Source organism: Cyprinus carpio, chromosome A23 (genome assembly GCF_018340385.1).
Source record: "Cyprinus carpio isolate SPL01 chromosome A23, ASM1834038v1, whole genome shotgun sequence".
Taxonomy (NCBI): Eukaryota; Metazoa; Chordata; class Actinopteri; order Cypriniformes; family Cyprinidae; genus Cyprinus; species Cyprinus carpio.
The window spans coordinates 24,814,876-24,832,685 of NC_056594.1; the positions used below are offsets into that span (position 1 = coordinate 24,814,876).

Sequence of the window (17,810 nt, forward strand, 5' to 3'; positions counted from 1 at the left end):
CCCCCAGAATTTTACATTTGGAAGCACCAAATTAATTCAGTGAATTGTCATGCGTCTTAATGAGCACCATGATAAATCATTCAAAACAGTCAGCGGTGACCCTGGTGTGAACTAATAACAGACTGGAACCTGCAGTGATCCCCAACATGTGTTTGCGTAACCAAACTAATACATAATTTCATTGTTTTTTACAGTCATAATTTGAAGCTGAATGAAACCCGGGAAAAAAAAAGGAATCAAAATTTTAATAAACTCTAATATGATAATGACCTGCAATTCAGGAGCACATGGGCTCCAGCATAGTTTGATTCTCCATCTGTCTTTCTCACACATCCAGATAAACACACACACACACACACTCCTCTGTTCTATTTCCATATCAAACAGGGCTTGTTTTGCTCCAAAATTCCATGTTTACTTGCCTCCACTTGCAGGTGGTGTGTCAGTCAGATGAAAATGAAGAGACAGGCAGTGTGTGTGTGTGTGTGTGTGTGTGTGTGTGTGTGTGAGTGTGTGTTGGTAAGGGATTAATCTTAATATTTGTCTAAATCAGACATCCAGAAGAAGTTTTGCTGGCGCAAAAACAACATCAGAGTTAACTTGGTTACAATTTTGGGAACAACGGATTTTCGTGTTATAGTGCAACATGGTTTCATCAAGATGGAGAGAAAAAAAAAACATACCTGTGCTTTCCAAAAATATTTCAAGGCATATAAAATCAACATTTTCTCACTCTTGTGTCCTTCAAGCACAGATGATGATATTTTGGAAAATATACTATACTACTGTTTATGCTCACCCTAAAGTAAAACTGTATAAACAAAAATAAAACTGTAAAAACAGTATTAATGTGAAATATTATTACAATTTATAATAAACATTATCTATCTGAATATATTTTAAAATATAATTTAATTCTGTGATGCAAAGCTGAATTTTCAGCATCATTACTCCAGTCTTCAGTGTCACATGATCCTTCAGAAATCATTCTAATATACTGATTTGCTGCTCAAGAAAAATTTGTTATTATATTCAAAGTTAAAAATAGCTGCTGCTTAATATTTTTTGTGGAAATAGTGATACTTTTCAGGATTCTTGACGAATAAAGTTAAAAATAACAGAATTTATTTGAACGAGAAATAGGCTATTTAGGTTTTGTGAAGCAAGTGCCTTGCATCATTTAAACTCTTCTCACAGTCTTAGTTCACGGTTCACATGTTTCTGCTCAAGCGTGAATTTTTGTTGACATTTGCGGGTTTGATTTTAAAATATGCTCGTGTGAAATTATGAGTTGTCATCACATGTCCACAGAAGTGTTGCTTTACCGTGTGACCTAAGCAGGGAAGAAGAGCCAAGATGTACTTTAGATAATATTCCACATGACAGGCACAGTTAGCAGTGAATAAATAGAAGAAAACTGATGAATTTACAGTCCAAACAAGCATCACTGCTGGGACATTCAACCCAGAACATCTGGCGATGAAGCTCTGACATATGTGTGGTCTCTGTCAAACTGCTAACTGTATTTCTAAGAGTGGACTCTCTCCATAGGCCAGGCCTTACAACTCACCTTGGTAGTTTTGATTTTGTTCCCAGAACTGCAGGACCAGCCGGTGAGGTCAGGCAATGCTTTACACTCCTCATCATTTAAGCATGGCTCCATTTGACACCACCACTTCATACGCACGATAGACGCTGAAAGGTAACGAAAAGAAAACCAAGTGAAAGACAGGAACAACATACAGTACCAACAAGAAATTATACATAGAATTTTCTTACATTTTTTTGTGAAAAAACATGCAAAATTTTTAGGACACTGATAAATAGAATAAAAGTATTAATTTCTTAAAAATAAAAAAATAAAAATCTTACTGACCATAAACTTTTGAAAAGTACAAATCAAATTTTAAAGCACATTTTTAAAATTCTTTTTTTCAGCAAAGACATTAAACTGATCAAAAATAAAAGCAACAATGACTGACCTTGTTATCCCGTTTAATACATCGCTAATTACAAAGTGAATTAATACAACAATGATATAAAATACTGATTTAGTTTAAATTGTTTACTTATGTGAGAAGAAAGAGAAAGCAGAGTGATACAAGGGACGTGTAGAAGAAACTAGCATGCATTTTGCCAGACAACAGTCCAGAGTTTAGAGTTAGAGTTCATATAAAACAACATTTTGCATATGTTTTCCTCAAAAGACCAATCAGAATCTAATATTCCAGGGATCAGCATAAGAAGACCATATAAAATCACAAATAACTGAATTGGACTGAAAACACATTGTGAAATATTGAGTTCTATTCAATTTACTCAAGTTTCCACCTGCTCAGAGGCATACAAAAAAATGACCATGATATCACACCCACATAAACTCAGTGCCCACCTCTCAGATGCACATAAACCCACACTTAAACCCACACAGAAAGAAGAATGTGCATGCTAGAACTACACACAAAGACAGTAGCTATGTCTGATTAATGCTCCATGCTGACAAAACCGCATGACAGTTTTTGGATTTTGGACACGGACACAGCATGGGTCCCTTAACCTGCAAGACTTGCGCTGGCCAACCGGCTTCATCAGAAAGACAATGCTGGTCTGAAAATTCATGCTAGTCTTTTCAGCAGGATATTCAAGGACAGATGCAAACAAAGTCAGCAGCGTCTTTTGTAAAATGGTAATATCCTGCTTAGCACAATACATGTGCACCCCAGGCACCAGGATATAGTAATGCTATTCAAGATACGAGAATATGTATGAAAGTGAATGTGGTATTACATCTGGATTTTTCTTTCAAAACTGATTTCTTGACATTTTTTTCTAAGAATGAATTATGAAGACTTTGAATCAAATTCTGCATGATTCTGCATTATCATTTAGAGTACAGGAGTTTTTCCTCAATCTAAATCCAAATAGAGAATCATCACTGAACTAGTCTGTGCACAAAAAAGGCATTATATAGGGTATATTATTGAGGAATATTATTCATAATAATACATTTTATTCATTAAAAATACCATATCTGCCATCGGCCAACTTTGGACATTTACAGATATATCGATATCCAATTGTAAAAGCTCATCATCTAATAGCTACTTAACAACAGTAATAATTTAACAGCATTATTAAAGATAATCTTTTTACAAAACTCAAATAAACATTTTTCATACTTTATAATGTTGTGATGCTTAAATTCATTTGTAGCATTTGAAATGAGTTAAAAAAAATTTAAGGTTTTATTTTTAATTCATTTATAAAATACTGTAGAGCTTTAATACCAACTATGTATTGGTTAATTAATTATTAGTTTATTGCATCCACCAGGATTTTAATATTGCTGCATCCCTAAAACAATCCCTTCCTGCAGAAAACTTAAAACAGAAGATACCTCCAGCAAGAAACATACAGCGTGGCAGTAAATACCCCAAAAATATCTGTTGATTGAAAAGTCAGCAAAGAGGCAGAGCAGGATTAGATTCACACCTCGAAGCCTGGGCTACATTTAAGTAGAGTGACAGCTTGAGAAAGCCACTGATTTATTTTGCTGGAGTTTTAAATCAAATGGAAGTCCAACCTGTTTCTGAAACTAAAACGGAGCCAACAGGAGTTTGCAAACCATCAAATGCAGCCGGGTTATTAAGATTTACTGAAACTAGGACTGAAACTAAACCTATAAAAAACACTTTCATTGCTCAAGATTTAATAAAAATATAATAAAAACTGTATTAGACATATTTAAAGAAAAAACTAATAAAACAAACAAAATGATACTAAAATGCCACTTAAGCTGTCAGACAAGTAATTTTTTGTTAGTTTTGACAATATGACAGTGATTATGGACTGTATTGACACCTCTCGGTGTAGAAGCAGCATCACACAAAAATAAAATAAAAAGCTGTGTCCGTGGACAGTGGACATACCATCTACACATGAGGGTTGAGCATGCGTGGTCCCAGCAACCTGTCCAGGAAGACATGAGCACTTGACCGTCTGAGACCTCTCCTCTATTTTATTCTTATTACAGCAACGATGAGCTGCCACCACTTCGCAGGTACCCGGCTTAACTTCTGACCGACCTTAGATTGACAGAAACACAGTTAGAGACATTTCATGCAGAATGTTTGTCATATTGTATGTACACACATCTTGAAATATAAAATCGTGAAAACAGAGGCACAGGCAACATTATATCTAGTATTCTGGCGCCCTCACATGGACATAAACAATACTACAATTAGCCTCCCCTGAGCTCTGATCCAGTGACTTCACAAAAAGCAGGAAAAAACAAACAATTAATAATTACCTAAATTATTATTTGTAGATGGGAAGTTTCTGAACTTTGGTTAATTCGACACACAGTGATGGAATATATATAAATATATATTATTTGACTTTTTATGTATGCAAATAAACACAGGCTACTGTCAATCTACCAAACACCTCATGATGAAGGATTGAATGAGTTATAAGTGGGTGCAAATGGCTCTTTAGCTGTTATTAGCAGTGGTCTGACTGTGCTCCCAGCAGAGCCATATAACTGTGTGTCCAGTGTTTTTAATTAGACCTGAGGGGAAAGACAAAATGGAGAGAGAGAAAGAGAGAGATGTTGCACTAGCTTAGCTCACCGGTTTGGCCTCGAGAGCTTTGGTTGCTGCTGGACACTGACTGAGAGCACAGGAGCCACACACACACAAGCAGAAGAGCCCCTAGTTTCTGCTTTACTTTATTCCCGTAGATATACTTCAAGCAGATTTCTCTTTTGCAATGCATGGTTGCATTTGCCTGTGATAAAAAAGCAGTGTATTTTGTCTTGATCATTACTTTAATACTGTGCAAGCATCATATGTACTTACAAAAGCCTATTTCTATAGCATATTTAAAAATAACAAACTGTGCTACTGTGAAAGTTTCATATGTTAAAAAAAAAAAAAAAAAAAAATATACAAGGAATATGAATATTATGACACATCATACCTTCAGTACACCTTATTAACCATAGTAATTGCTCTGCCTCAGACTGTTAGATCTTTAGATGATACCTGAATTTAGAATGACACTTCAATTAATGTTTTGTCATCTGCGAGCCATCAAACGCAAAAGACTATCTGAGGTTCAGTAGCATCATCCTTGTTATCCTCTTCATCATGTGCAAGGGCTAGAAAGAAGCAAAAAGTGAAATAAAATACTGTTAGTGCTTAGTGTCAGTATTACTGTCGAGTCCCCTGGGTCAATCTGTCTCCCAGGAAAGATTATAACAAAAATAATGTCAGGATAACATTTTTAATGTTCAGGATATTCACACATTTTCAAAGCACAGTAGCAACTTCACAATCTGTAAAGCCTATCTAGATCCACTTGCTTACCAGCTCTTCATGACTATATAGCCTACAACTGACTGGATGTATAACAAAAATTATATATTAGACCAAAACATGATGTTAATTAGAATGGAGCCGAGATGCATGTCTACTCAAGGTTGAAAATTTTCTTTCACTTTTTTTTAATTCAGTTTTTTCGTTTTAAAACCCTGTTGTTCACCCTGAAGAGTAAAAAATGAAAAGTAATAGGCTTGCAATCTATTCGTTAAGTCTTTGCAAAATTAGAGGTTAAGGGAGAAAGACTACATAACGGATGCAAACCAATACTGAAAAACAACGTATATCTGTTATTTAAATTATTGGTATAGGCTACTAATTTACAGACACTTACTGACTTCTAAAATTGTGATAAATTGAGACAATAGATTGGATGACTCGTGTCAAGAAGAGTGTTGTTTTCGAGGACTATATTCTCTTCATTTTTTATAGTAGGCTATATGACGAAAAATGCAAAAGATGAAACAAGTTCCTTAATAAACTAATGATACATTTGCGCAGTTTTGTTTGCTATTTGGCTACTACATGGATAACTTGGAAATTGTCGCGAAAATAAAAAAAAAATAAAAAAGGTCACGCAGCGTTTATGTTAATTTTCATATACACATACAGTATTTGAGTATAATTTTGTAAACGAATAGAAAATACAAATGTTTCGACCTTCTCCTTTTAAAAATGTAAGTTTAGAGTTGACTTACCTGTATTTCTTCAGGAAGACGCTCGTCGCCCCTCTTCATGTATTAATTAAAAACTGGATTAGCAAAGTCAGGAAGACGCTTCCTGCATGCGTCAGTATCAAACTTAATCAAGAGACCATCTGTGCACATCCAGGTCTTCTATATTGCTACTCTAAAGGCGATTACTTGTGTTAGTTACGCGGTAGACAGGGATATTTCTTTCATAGCGCGAGCTCATGACAGTTTGAGGAAGAAACTAATGTTTATACCGCCGTACTAATGTTTCCACAGTATTTGATAACAACACCAATACATATGATTTAACTGAAGTCCAATTAAAATTACATTTTAGATATTCATAACATTTCTAATATGCGTGTTTTGTAATAACCATAAATATTAAATAATAAAAATACCTGTGTTTATTTTGGTATACATAAATTTGTAAACAGCTGAACTTTTAAGTGCTTAATTTTGGCTTTTGCTGAATTTGACATTTTGTAAATTCAACTTGCCTGGACAACCAAAAACTAGACTTTTTACAGAATTAATAAGAAAAAAAAGAGAGTCAACTGATTGAAGTTTTTAATTGTGTCAGCAACATCAGCATGTCATGCCTGTGTCTTCAAAATCAAACCTGCCATCATCTCTCACCATCTCCAGTGCCTTCCAGTGACCCTCACTGCAGTGTTTTTCAGTGAACCTCAACGACCCCAATGTCATCAGAGTGATCCTCACCACCGGCCCCACTGCCTTGCAGTGACTCTCACCGGACCCAATGTCTTTGTGGTGACGCTCACCAACCCCAGTGTTTTGCTTTGACCCTCGCCAGCCACATTCTCTTGCAGTGACCCTCACTAGCTCTGCTGTTTTGCGAAGACCCTTACTTGGCCCAAATGTCTTGTGGTGACCCTCGCCAGCCCCAGTGTCTTTACAGTGACCCTCACCTGCCCTAGTGTCTTGTGGTGACCCTAACTGGCCCCACAGTCTCTTCCGGTGACCCTCACCAACCCCAGTGTTTTGCTTTGACCCTCGCCAGCCACATTCTCTTGCAGTGACCCTCACTAGCTCCGCTGTTTTGCGAAGACCCTTACTTGGCCCAAATGTCTTGCGGTGACCCTCGCCAGCCCCAGTGTCTTTACAGTGACCCTCACCTGCCCTAGTGTCTTGTGGTGACCCTAACTGGCCCCACAGTCTTGCCGTGACCCTCACCGGCCTCAGTGTCTTCCGGGTAACCCTCACCAACCCCACTGACTTGCTGTGACCTTCACCAGCCCCACTGTTTTTCGGTGATCCTTACTTGGCCCCAATGTCTTGCAATGAAACCTCACCAGCCCCAGTGTATTGCCATGACCCTCACCAGCCCCAATGTTTTACGGTGACCCTCACTTGGCCACAAAGTCTAGAAGTGATCCTAAGTTTTGGGTTTGTGGTGGTGACCTTCACCAAACCCACTGTCTTGTGGTGACCCTCACTGACCCCACTGTCTTCCGGTTGACCTTTATCAGTGTTATCTAGTGACCCTCACCAGCTCTTTTATCTTGCAGTGACCCTCATTGGCCCTAGTGTTTTTCGGTAACCCTCATTTGGCCCCGTGTCTTCCGGTGACCCTCACCGACCCCACTGTCTTCCGGTGACCCTCACCGACCCCACTGTCTTCCGGTGACCCTCATCGACCCCAGTGTCTGCCGGTGACCCTCACCGACCCCAGCGTCTTCCGGTGACCCTCACCGACCCCAGTCTCTTCCGGTGACCCTCACCGACCCCAGTGTCTTCCGGTGACCCTCACCGACCCCAGCGTCTTCCGGTGACCCTCACCGACCCCAGTCTCTTCCGGTGACCCTCACCGACCCCAGTCTCTTCCGGTGACCCTCACCGACCCCAGTGTCTTCCGGTGACCCTCACCGACCCCAGTGTCTTCCGGTGACCCTCACCGACCCCAGTGTCTTCCGGTGACCCTCACTGACCCCACTGCCTGGCAGTGAACCTCACTGGCCCCAGTGTTTTGTGGTGAGCCTCACAAGCCATAGTGTCTTCTGTTCTCTGAGTCTCTACTCTTGTAGAGGCCTCTCCACTCTCTGTGTTGTTGCTATGAGGCAAAGGAATAATAATAATAATAAAAAAAAAACATATAAAGTTTGTTCACTAAACACATTCAGGACCAATAAATCTTTAATCTTGACTCTCATCTAATCTTATTCATAGTAGAGTGTTATTCAAAGTAAAGTGTGTGTGACTTTAGCAAATGTACCTTATTTTTGAGAGTGGCAACTGTTGGACACACTCGTCATTAGCCCAGTCCCTTTCCTCCTCAAACACACAAACACATTTCTAAACATTTTCAATCTCTTATACATACATATATATACAAAACAAACAAACAAAAAAAAACTATTATTATTTACAGTTTAACAACATTCTTATTTAATTCAAAAAGCTAATCACAAAAAGATGTGACCATCATTTAAAACATAAACTAACAACACTGTATAAACTCACTGCTGTGATGCTAGTGGGTTCATGAGGGTACATGTTTGGCAGAAGGTGAATCAGGTTGTCCAGCAGGTGTTGTGTCAAAGCGTTACACTGCCCCTGTTCCTCAACCATGGTGGGGCCGAGAGGAACGCTGTACACACAAATAACAAATGTGTCTCTTTACTAAATGCACCACACACCCATCTTCATTTTATGATTGACAGCTCCACAGACTGGCCTCTGTGTCTCTTTTGATTCTAAAAACTTGTGTATGTAATTCTAGACGACTCAGACCTTTAGTTATGTTGTAATGTGTTCAGAAGAACGGACTATACGCTGAATACAAACACTGAAAACACTTACTGAAAGATGTTGGGTCCAAAAACTATTGACAAGTTCCCAGATGTCATAAGATTTAGATGACTCTCAGCAGCCACACGGGACAGGAAGAACATTAGGTAGCAGAGGACATTCAAATGTTCCTCTGGAAGACTGTTCAGGATCGTCTTCACAGCCTGATTCAGCCTGATTAAACTTTAAAGAAGTCATACGAACATCAAGCGCAATTAAGTGTTTGCTTCTGAAGGCATACGCAACTTTAATAGTAACAAGAGTGCTTTATTTAAATCATTATGTTAATATGATAAGGCCTATTTAAATACATGTATGCAGAATCGTTCGCATCAACATTGCAATACATACCCCTTATTATAATCCACAGCTCTAGTGTGGTGGCTAACTAACTACTGGGAGCTCAACTAATTAAGTTTAAAAGGAGTTAATTATTTTGATAGACTATCATATCTAGCTACTGCTGCCAGCCTGCTAGTATATCACAACCAACCAAATGGGGTGATTCCCTTTCCCCTTCACCATTATCTGCATCTTCATCTTTCCCTGGGCCTGCGTTAAAATATGATGTTAGTTTTGGAATTTTTTTAAATAAACTGTTCTGACGTTCTACTTTATCTTGTGCTGTTTTCTTTTTGCGAACCACTTTATATTTACGAGACATTGCTGTCACATTAGATTAGCTATTAGATTAGTTATTGTCATCATTAGAATAGGCGGAATTATCTTATAAAGAATTCAACGTAAGTATGTCGCGTGAGTTCGATACAGGCCAATAACTGAATGCTTTCAGACAATGATGAATTGTATTGGATTTCAGACAGTTAAGTAATGCCCACTGTGACTGTGATTGCAGGGTTCTTTGAGTGAGCGGGCTGACTGACACTTCTCGAGCAGGACTTGCAACGCCCCGCACGTGCATTCAAAGCAAAGCGATAAAGCGTAATTTTAAAGGGCAGCCAACGAATTATAAAATCCGATTACAATATTTGCCGGCATCATCGGGGCCCTCCCCCAGCTCGGGGCCCTGGGCTTAAGCCCAGGTAAGCCCGTGCATTAATGCGGCACAGCCCATGGCAAACTTGTTGTTTTGTTTTTTAATGTTATGAAACTTTATGAATGAAGCTCTTCACTGGACAGTCATTATTTGTGAATTATTAGTAATCTGCTGTGTGCACATCGCATACTTACACACACTGATAAAACACTAATCGCTCCCATTTCCATGAACGGATCAGGTTTTTTTTCTCTCTCTCTCCAGTCGCCGAGTTATCAACCAATCCGATGATTGTCCGAAGTCGTGAGTCAAAAAAAGAGAGAAACGTCAAAGCCGGGGAACCAAACCGAATCTAAATCGGAAAGGAGTCAAAATCCGATAGTCAAAATACGAAGCGAATCCAAAGCCGATAGTCAAAGTCCGAAAACAAAATCAAAAACCGAAAATGAATAGCCGAAAAAATGCAATCACTGATAGTCAAAGTCCGAAAAATAAATAAAAAACAGAAGATGAATTGGCGAAATATCCCAACAGAGAATTCTAGAAAAGAATGTTAATATGTACCTGCTGCACTCCTCACGTCATAATTGCGCTCTACTGATGTAGAACATTCTTATTAAGGTCCAGTTGTGTTTGATTACCATTACTAAATGTACATTCACATTTAAGACACTGAAATTCAAATAAAATTCAAGCAATTAATGCAAACAAATAAAAATCATTTATACAGTGTATACAGCTACATAATGCAGTTTCCTCATATTTCAACTAAAATATAAATTTGCCAATAAATGTTAACTTCAGCAAAGAATTTATTATAGGTCAAATTCTTTCACAAACATCTGCAAAAACAATATGTACATATATATTAACTTAAAACACATTTTACAAGACACAAAGGCAAACAATAGAAATAAAACTATAATGATAACACTTTACACTAAGGTTCCATTTGTTAACATTAGTTAACTATAGTTAACATTAACAATTAAAAAAAAAAAACATTCAATTTTAGCATTTACTGACACTTTATTAAAATCAAGCTGTCTGTTAATATTTAAATGACCTGAACCAAGACAAACTAACAATGAACAGTTGTATTTTTAATGTTAACGGAGATTAATAAATACTGTAACAAACATATTGTTCATTGTTAGTTAATGCAATGCTAAGTTAATGTTAACAAGACCTTACTGTAAAGTGCTACCTACTAAACAAAAACTGCAACTGACACAGGATTACCAGAGGCCTGTCCCACAAAAATATTTAAAGAAATTCAATATAGGATTGGTCTCATCAATGATTATTATAAAAAACATGAAGAACATGAAGAATTTAAACTTAACACAGCACAAGAGATCACGATGAATAATACGATCATTAATAGAGCAGAAATGAAAGTGCTTTAATTTGGAGTGAGAGATACAGGATGAGTGACTTCACCATCACTCAACATCTTAGACATGCTGATTGGTCAAATACATGTTTGTGACCTGTGATTGAGAACATAACTCGCACTGGAGTAAGTTAGTTGTGCAGTGTTTGCTACTATCCCAGTGAACACCAGTCTATCTTTGTGGTACTGAATCTTACCTGATTAAACTCGCTTTGTGGTACAGGTCTCATCATCCTTGCATAATACTCCTAAAATTGTCTGGATTGCTGGTTGATAAAATGACAAATTCCTCATAAATTATGAGTTCCAAATTAATGAGAAAACAATACATGATATTTCAGTTTGAAGTACAAAGCACATACAGACTCTACACATGAAGGGAGTTATTTAGGTATATGACGCAAATGAACTTGTTGTAGGTGAATTAGATGAACCTTTGCAATTAAAATTAATTTTGTACATGTTTAATGCTGCATGTTTCTGACGTGAAGTTGAGCTTGAAGAGGACAGTCTGAGGTGTGGTGACATCAGCAACAGCTAACTCCTGTCCATCAGCCAATCCCAGCTCTTCAACACAAATACACACAAATCATGGTGAAACACGGACATGGTGAATAAAATGATAATGCTGGCAACCTTCTGACCATTTGGGAATTCAATTTTAATTGTGCTTTTGTGGTTCTCATGGCTGGAAAAGATCTCACCTTTCAAAGTTTTGCAAAGATTGGGTCTAGTTCTTTCTTCAATAGAGGCAACGGTCTGAAAAACACAAACAAAACCTTAATATTTAAGCAGTACAGAAATATAATAAACATCATTATATTCAGAATCTTAGCATATTGATACTGTCTCACCTGCAGGTAGAGGGTTTTATTTTTGCCTTCAAGTGTTGCAGTGATAGCTGGGGACTTCATTTGTCTAAAAAAAACATATTAAATTCAAGTAGATCAGTATTTATAAATCATTTGCAGTGAGAGAGAGTTATTGGGAATCGTGTACTTACAGAGAAGCATTCTCAGTCAGATACTCCAGCACCTCTTGCAGTTTAGCAGACGGCGGAAACTGTAGTTTTTGAGGAACCTGACTACATGCTGAACACTTGTCCTGTCAATCATAACAGGCAATAACACAACGACTGCGAACATTTCACATCTTTTACTTTCAAAAAGCTCAGTTTTTGTAAAGAGACCTTAGAGGAAAGTTTGTAACTTGTGTAACAGATAAAAGATAGAAAATGTCATCAATACCTTTAGCTCTGCTTCAAATGTATAAGTATACAACCCATCCACATCATTAAAAACCAGATAGTTGTTCAATGGAATATATGCACTGAAAGAAAACAGACATATGTAAATTAAGGACAAGATTCAGTGACTAGTAAAAGATGTTTTAAATACACATCTTGCAAATTATACATTTTAGAAATGGTTATATGTTTGAGGAATGTAGCTTGGTTTAAAAGATCTATATATATATATATATATATATATATATATATATATATATATATATTTTACTGGCCATGAAACAAACTTGAAATATCAAAACAATGACAGAGATGGAATCAAAACCTATAGATGATTCACCTTGTAGCAATTTTAAAAACTTCTGTGGCGCAAGCAGCTGAAAATGGGGGGAAAAAAAAGACTCAATTACATAAATTAATAATAATAAAAAAAAATCTAAAGGAAGAAAATAGTTGTTTCCTCTCAGGTTCAATCCATACCAGCGATGACTGCATTTGTGGATGCAACAGCAGGGATGATTCGTTTAACCACACCTAAAAGAAAAGCATGAACATCTTAGAACTACAGTCTATAAGAAAGCACTCTTGAAGTTTCTCAGCTACATCAGTCAGCTGGCTTTACCTTGAGTGAGTCTGTAGGTGACACCAGTGATATTAAACTCAGCTGCTCTCTTTAAAGACTCCTGGAACACCCACTGAACGTGCACTGGGTTATCACCATCCAGCCCAACAGCATCTGCAGACACACAACAGTGTAGAGCCATTCAGTTCACCGTCACAAATGTCAGGGTCAGATACAGATATATATATATAGCTTACACACCTCCAAAGGGTTTGTCTTTGGGCCACTGCAGCACTCTCACATACTCTATGCAGTGCTCTGGTAGCCGTGGCATTGAGGCAATAGTGCACATTGGGAAAGTGATCTGAAGAGAACAAAGACAAAAGCAGACAGTCAATTCATCTCAGCACTACGAGTGATGTATAATTGTATGGTCAGAGCAAACCCTTCATTTACAGTGATGAATGGAATAAACAGCATGTGAGGGTGAGACTACAGTACTTGTGGTGGGTAAAGCTCCAGTGTGCAGTCTATACAGGCTGTCATTCCCGGCAGGATGACTCTTGCATTCCCCTTAAAGCCCTCTGTCCCTCCATCTATCAGAGGAATGATAGAGCTGGGATCCAAAACTCCATCTTCATAAGAAAGCAGGGACAACTGAAGAGAAACCACACCAACTACAATTAAACCAAAAAACATTTGTCAGGGCTTACAGCTACTGTGGCAGACATTAAATATATGACGGTAAGGTAATGAATTTACTATAATGCTGCGTATTCCTTTTCCCTTAACAAAAAATATAATATTTTAATACTGGAAGTGTCAAAGCTGCACTAGACTAGTCAGATGTGAGCCCAAGCAGAGGCTTAATTAAAATAAAAAATTAAAAATAAAGTATTTGCAATAAAATTTCATTGGTAAAAAAAAAAAAAAATTAGGTTACACTTTATTTTAAGGTGTCCTTGTTACAGTTTAATTATACATTCAAGTACTAAGTAATATTAATTAACTATATGTACTTAGTATATGGTTAGGGTTTGTCTTAGGGTTACTTGCATGTAATTATGCATAATTTATTGTTATTATAATAGTAAGTACATGTAACATGTGTAACAAGGACACCTTAAAATAAAGCGTTACCAAAATTACTAAGTTATTTTACAACAGCAAAACTATTTAATACATAATTTTAGTATTGTTACAAGTACTTTTATAGCATTATGTGAAAATCCTGATCACCCTTTCGAGGTTTATTTTGCAATAAAGACCTGCTTGGCTGCACATCATTCCCCTTATTACACAAATTAAGTATTTAAGGAATTTTTTTAACTAAATAAAATAAAAATTCAGAGTAAAAATTAAAAATACAATATTTGTTAATACTAATATTACAGATGGATGGGGAATAAAATGACTGTGTGGCTTGTCCGTCTCAATGGGGGCAGTTTAGTTTTAAAGTGCAGCTAGTTTTGATGTGTTATTAAGCAAACATTTGTTTACTGGTTTTGATAAAAATCCATGTCATAGTTAAATGCATGATGTATCAGAACTGACCAGCATCCCATTGATCCAGCGCCTGGCAATGATCGAGTCCAGCCCACAAACAATAATATGAAACTCTAAAGGGCAAAGATGAAATATTCATAGATCAGATCACAGACACTATAAATACTTCAAAGACAGGGTTTCTGATATAATGAAAAATCTGCACTTACGTCTATAAAATGAAGCATCAAAATCTTGAATTTTTTTAAAGTGTCTGAAATCAAATTAAGGAAATTTTGTTTCATTCACAGAGATGTTAAGTACGTGTGTTCAGAACTTCAGTAAAAGTGTAAAGTCATAGTCATAGCAGAGGTATTAACTTTAAGGATACGGTACAACATTACAACCAGGAACACGCTGGTTTATAAACTCTGCTGCCACATCTGCTTTAGGTCGTCCAACATCTTTGGACCTTTAAGAAGTTATGCATAAATAAAATTTAATAATATAGGTGCCAATGAACTCAGATATCCATTTTAAAATGGACACTTTAATGGTCGTACCTAAAGAGAAACTGTCTGTTGAGGTTGGAGAGATCAATGATGTCCATATCCACAACATGAATATGACGAAAACCTGACAGAGCCTTAAAAAAATAGTATGCTCAAGTTTTCATTGAATAAAAATAAAATAATAATAATAATAATAATAATAATAATAATAATAATAAGGGGCTGGATTTAAAATATAGATATAGAACTTACCAGGTTTTTTCAGTAGTTCACAGCCAAGACCCCCCAGCTCCAATGACCAGGATTTTGCATGTTTCCAACAGAAACTGTAGTGTCTTTTAAAATGAAGTACAAAGTGTCCAAATATCACAAAACAAGACAAAAAAAAAAAAAAGTAAATATAAATAAACAAATATTTCTAAATAAATAATAAAAAGTACTACTTTTTCTCACCTCCTCACTAGGTTCAAAGTCTGGGTGTGTGAAGGGGCCAGTCCTCTCCAGAAACTTTTGCATATGACTCCAGCGGCCTTCCCAGTCACCGATACCACAACCTTCAACTGCCATGCTAGGAAAAAACAAAATAAAAATCCCAAAATATACTTAAAATAAATGGGACAACCACCATAATGCAATGTTACCTATACTAAATAACTCAAATTAAGAAGGGAGTAAATGTAAGAAAAATGTATATGGCTCTGATTTCTAAACAAAATCTTTAATAAAGGTTATCTGAATGTCTATAAATCTTAATTTTTGCACTCAAATCACGAATTTACAAACATTGTTTTAATTGTCAAGGTTTCTGAACATGGTTTATCTATCAATGAGCTATTAAGCATTGTCCATACAATATTCTTTCAATTAAAAAAAAAAAAAACATTAATTGTATCCCATGCCTGATTAATACAAAGTAAACAAACAACTGAAAATTACTGGAATAAAACTGACATGGTTTATATCGTACTGCTATACAGGTATATCGGAAAAAAAAACGTGATGATGTCTAAGACGATCACAGTTATTGGTGTTTGGATTTTTTTTTAGTGTTATTGTGAGTTTTGTGTGTGAACAGACCAATGTTAGACTTAATGAAAAACATCCGACTTAATTATACTGCATGACATACAGCGATGTTAAAGTTCATTAGCTGTCTTGAATGTTATTAACCAGCCTCGCAGCATCCCTATTATGTGTGCTACTAATATCCTGCCCTTCACAAATTAAAATCCGATTAATCATCAGATCCTTGTTACTTTCTCCGCTTTGTTTACAAGTCAAACACAGGATGAATGTTGACAGTCCCTATTGCTGAGCAATCCTCAAACCTGCAGCCAGCTCTTAGCATTTCATCACTAACTTCTCAGTCAGCGCCGCTATCCTCCTTCTTTTCTTCTCCCTAAAAAGAAGAAATGAGAGAAGCTTCAAACAAGCCTGCACACGACCACATCTCCGTGTACTGCTGTTGTGATGAGCTCCTCTGCGCTCATTGTTCATTCAGCGGCACTTACAGCTCTTCTCCATCCGCCATACCTTCAGAGTCCCATTCATACTACCCATCCTGCTTTGCGGCGGCGAATTCAAAACGGAAGTGAGCATCCCTATGCCCTACTCCCTTCAAAGAGCAGAGCCCTTGAAGTGTGTTCTTTGAAGGGTGTAGGGGCATTACTGTCTCGTATAAGCGTTTGGAACTTCCTTGGCGACGGGAACGAGTGACCAAATGTTACCTTGACAACGCTGCGCGTGCGTGCAGCATCCAGCACTCCATCAGTTGTTGCAAATAAATATTTATTCTTATTAGTATTTTATTCAAATACTGTCTAATTGTGTCTTATTTACTATTAAATGTTTTCAAACTTCTTAAATCATGTTTCTATCACTGATGAAAAATATGTTGTCTTACATTAAAATAGACAAATCTAATTAGCCTATTCTACTTACGTGTGTATGTGAACTCGAAATCAACCCCAGTGTTTCTTTAAAAAGCATCGCAAGAGCTCCTAACCGAAGATCACATGATCACAAACGGAAACCACTTCCGTGAAGTGACCAGTCGCATGCTCCCTTCGCTAACGGACTTGTTCTGGAAGGGCTCTTCGTGAAGGGAGTGGTTCGCTTTCGTTTGGATCGTCCCTACAGAAGGCGTCCCCCTCCCGAAGTGCCCTTCAAGGGCGCCAAAAAAGCCGTTTGGAATTCGCCCCGTCATAGTTCAAGATGGAACGCTCAGCTTTTACATTATTATGACTAACTTTGGCCACTTGGAGGAAGGCTTGTAACCGTAGACTGTATAAAAACTTGTAACCCATCTCTATCGCCAATTATTAGCACTGAATTTATATATATATATATATATATATATATTTTTTTTTTAGGCGTGCTGAAGGAATGAAGCACATCACCACTGGTTTAATACAGCTTTACATTAAATGTCATCTGAAGAGAACCAGAATGGTATAAGAATATTTTATTATGTATATAGCTACAGCACATAACTGAATAGGCTACTTGCAGTGCTTGTGTACAGCATCAAGCTATAATTTAATTTTTACACACTGACCATGAAGATCACAATGACTGGACTTTTTTACTATGCCTTTATAGTTTATTTTCTTTGAATCAGAGATTTGTGTGTTTGTTTCCCTTGTCCCAGGCCAGAATTTTACAATGTTTAAAATTCGAAAAACCTATTTCAGTTAATATAATGTTTTAACCATTAAAACTGGTA

At 36.9% G+C, this 17,810-nt stretch overlaps 1 protein-coding gene and 1 pseudogene across 1 annotated transcript; both read right to left on the minus strand.

Moving 5' to 3' along the window:
• Positions 1 to 1,011: 1,011 nt before the first annotated feature.
• On the minus strand, positions 1,012 to 4,896 carry LOC109045060 (chemokine-like protein TAFA-4). Its single transcript, XM_019062938.2, has 4 exons — positions 4,635 to 4,896; positions 3,930 to 4,085; positions 1,571 to 1,695; positions 1,012 to 1,333 (listed from the first exon to the last, which is right to left on the minus strand). Exons 1-4 carry the CDS (start codon positions 4,825 to 4,827, stop codon positions 1,322 to 1,324), a joined length of 486 nt encoding a protein of 161 aa, XP_018918483.2. The 5' UTR covers positions 4,828 to 4,896; the 3' UTR covers positions 1,012 to 1,321.
• A 1,736-nt stretch (positions 4,897 to 6,632) lies between these two features.
• Positions 6,633 to 16,998, minus strand: LOC109084991 (annotated as a pseudogene).
• Positions 16,999 to 17,810: the final 812 nt, after the last annotated feature.

Excerpts from the sequence above, each read along its gene's own strand:
- LOC109045060 (XM_019062938.2), bottom strand. The coding sequence starts at position 4,827 with ATGATCAAGACAAAATACACTGCTTTTTTATCACAGGCAAATGCAACC. Across the intron at positions 4,086-4,634 it reads AAGCTCTCGAGGCCAAACCG|GTCGGTCAGAAGTTAAGCCG; the intron begins GTGAGCTAAGCT and ends TGTCAATCTAAG. Across the intron at positions 1,696-3,929 it reads TCAACCCTCATGTGTAGATG|CGTCTATCGTGCGTATGAAG; the intron begins GTATGTCCACTG and ends GTTACCTTTCAG.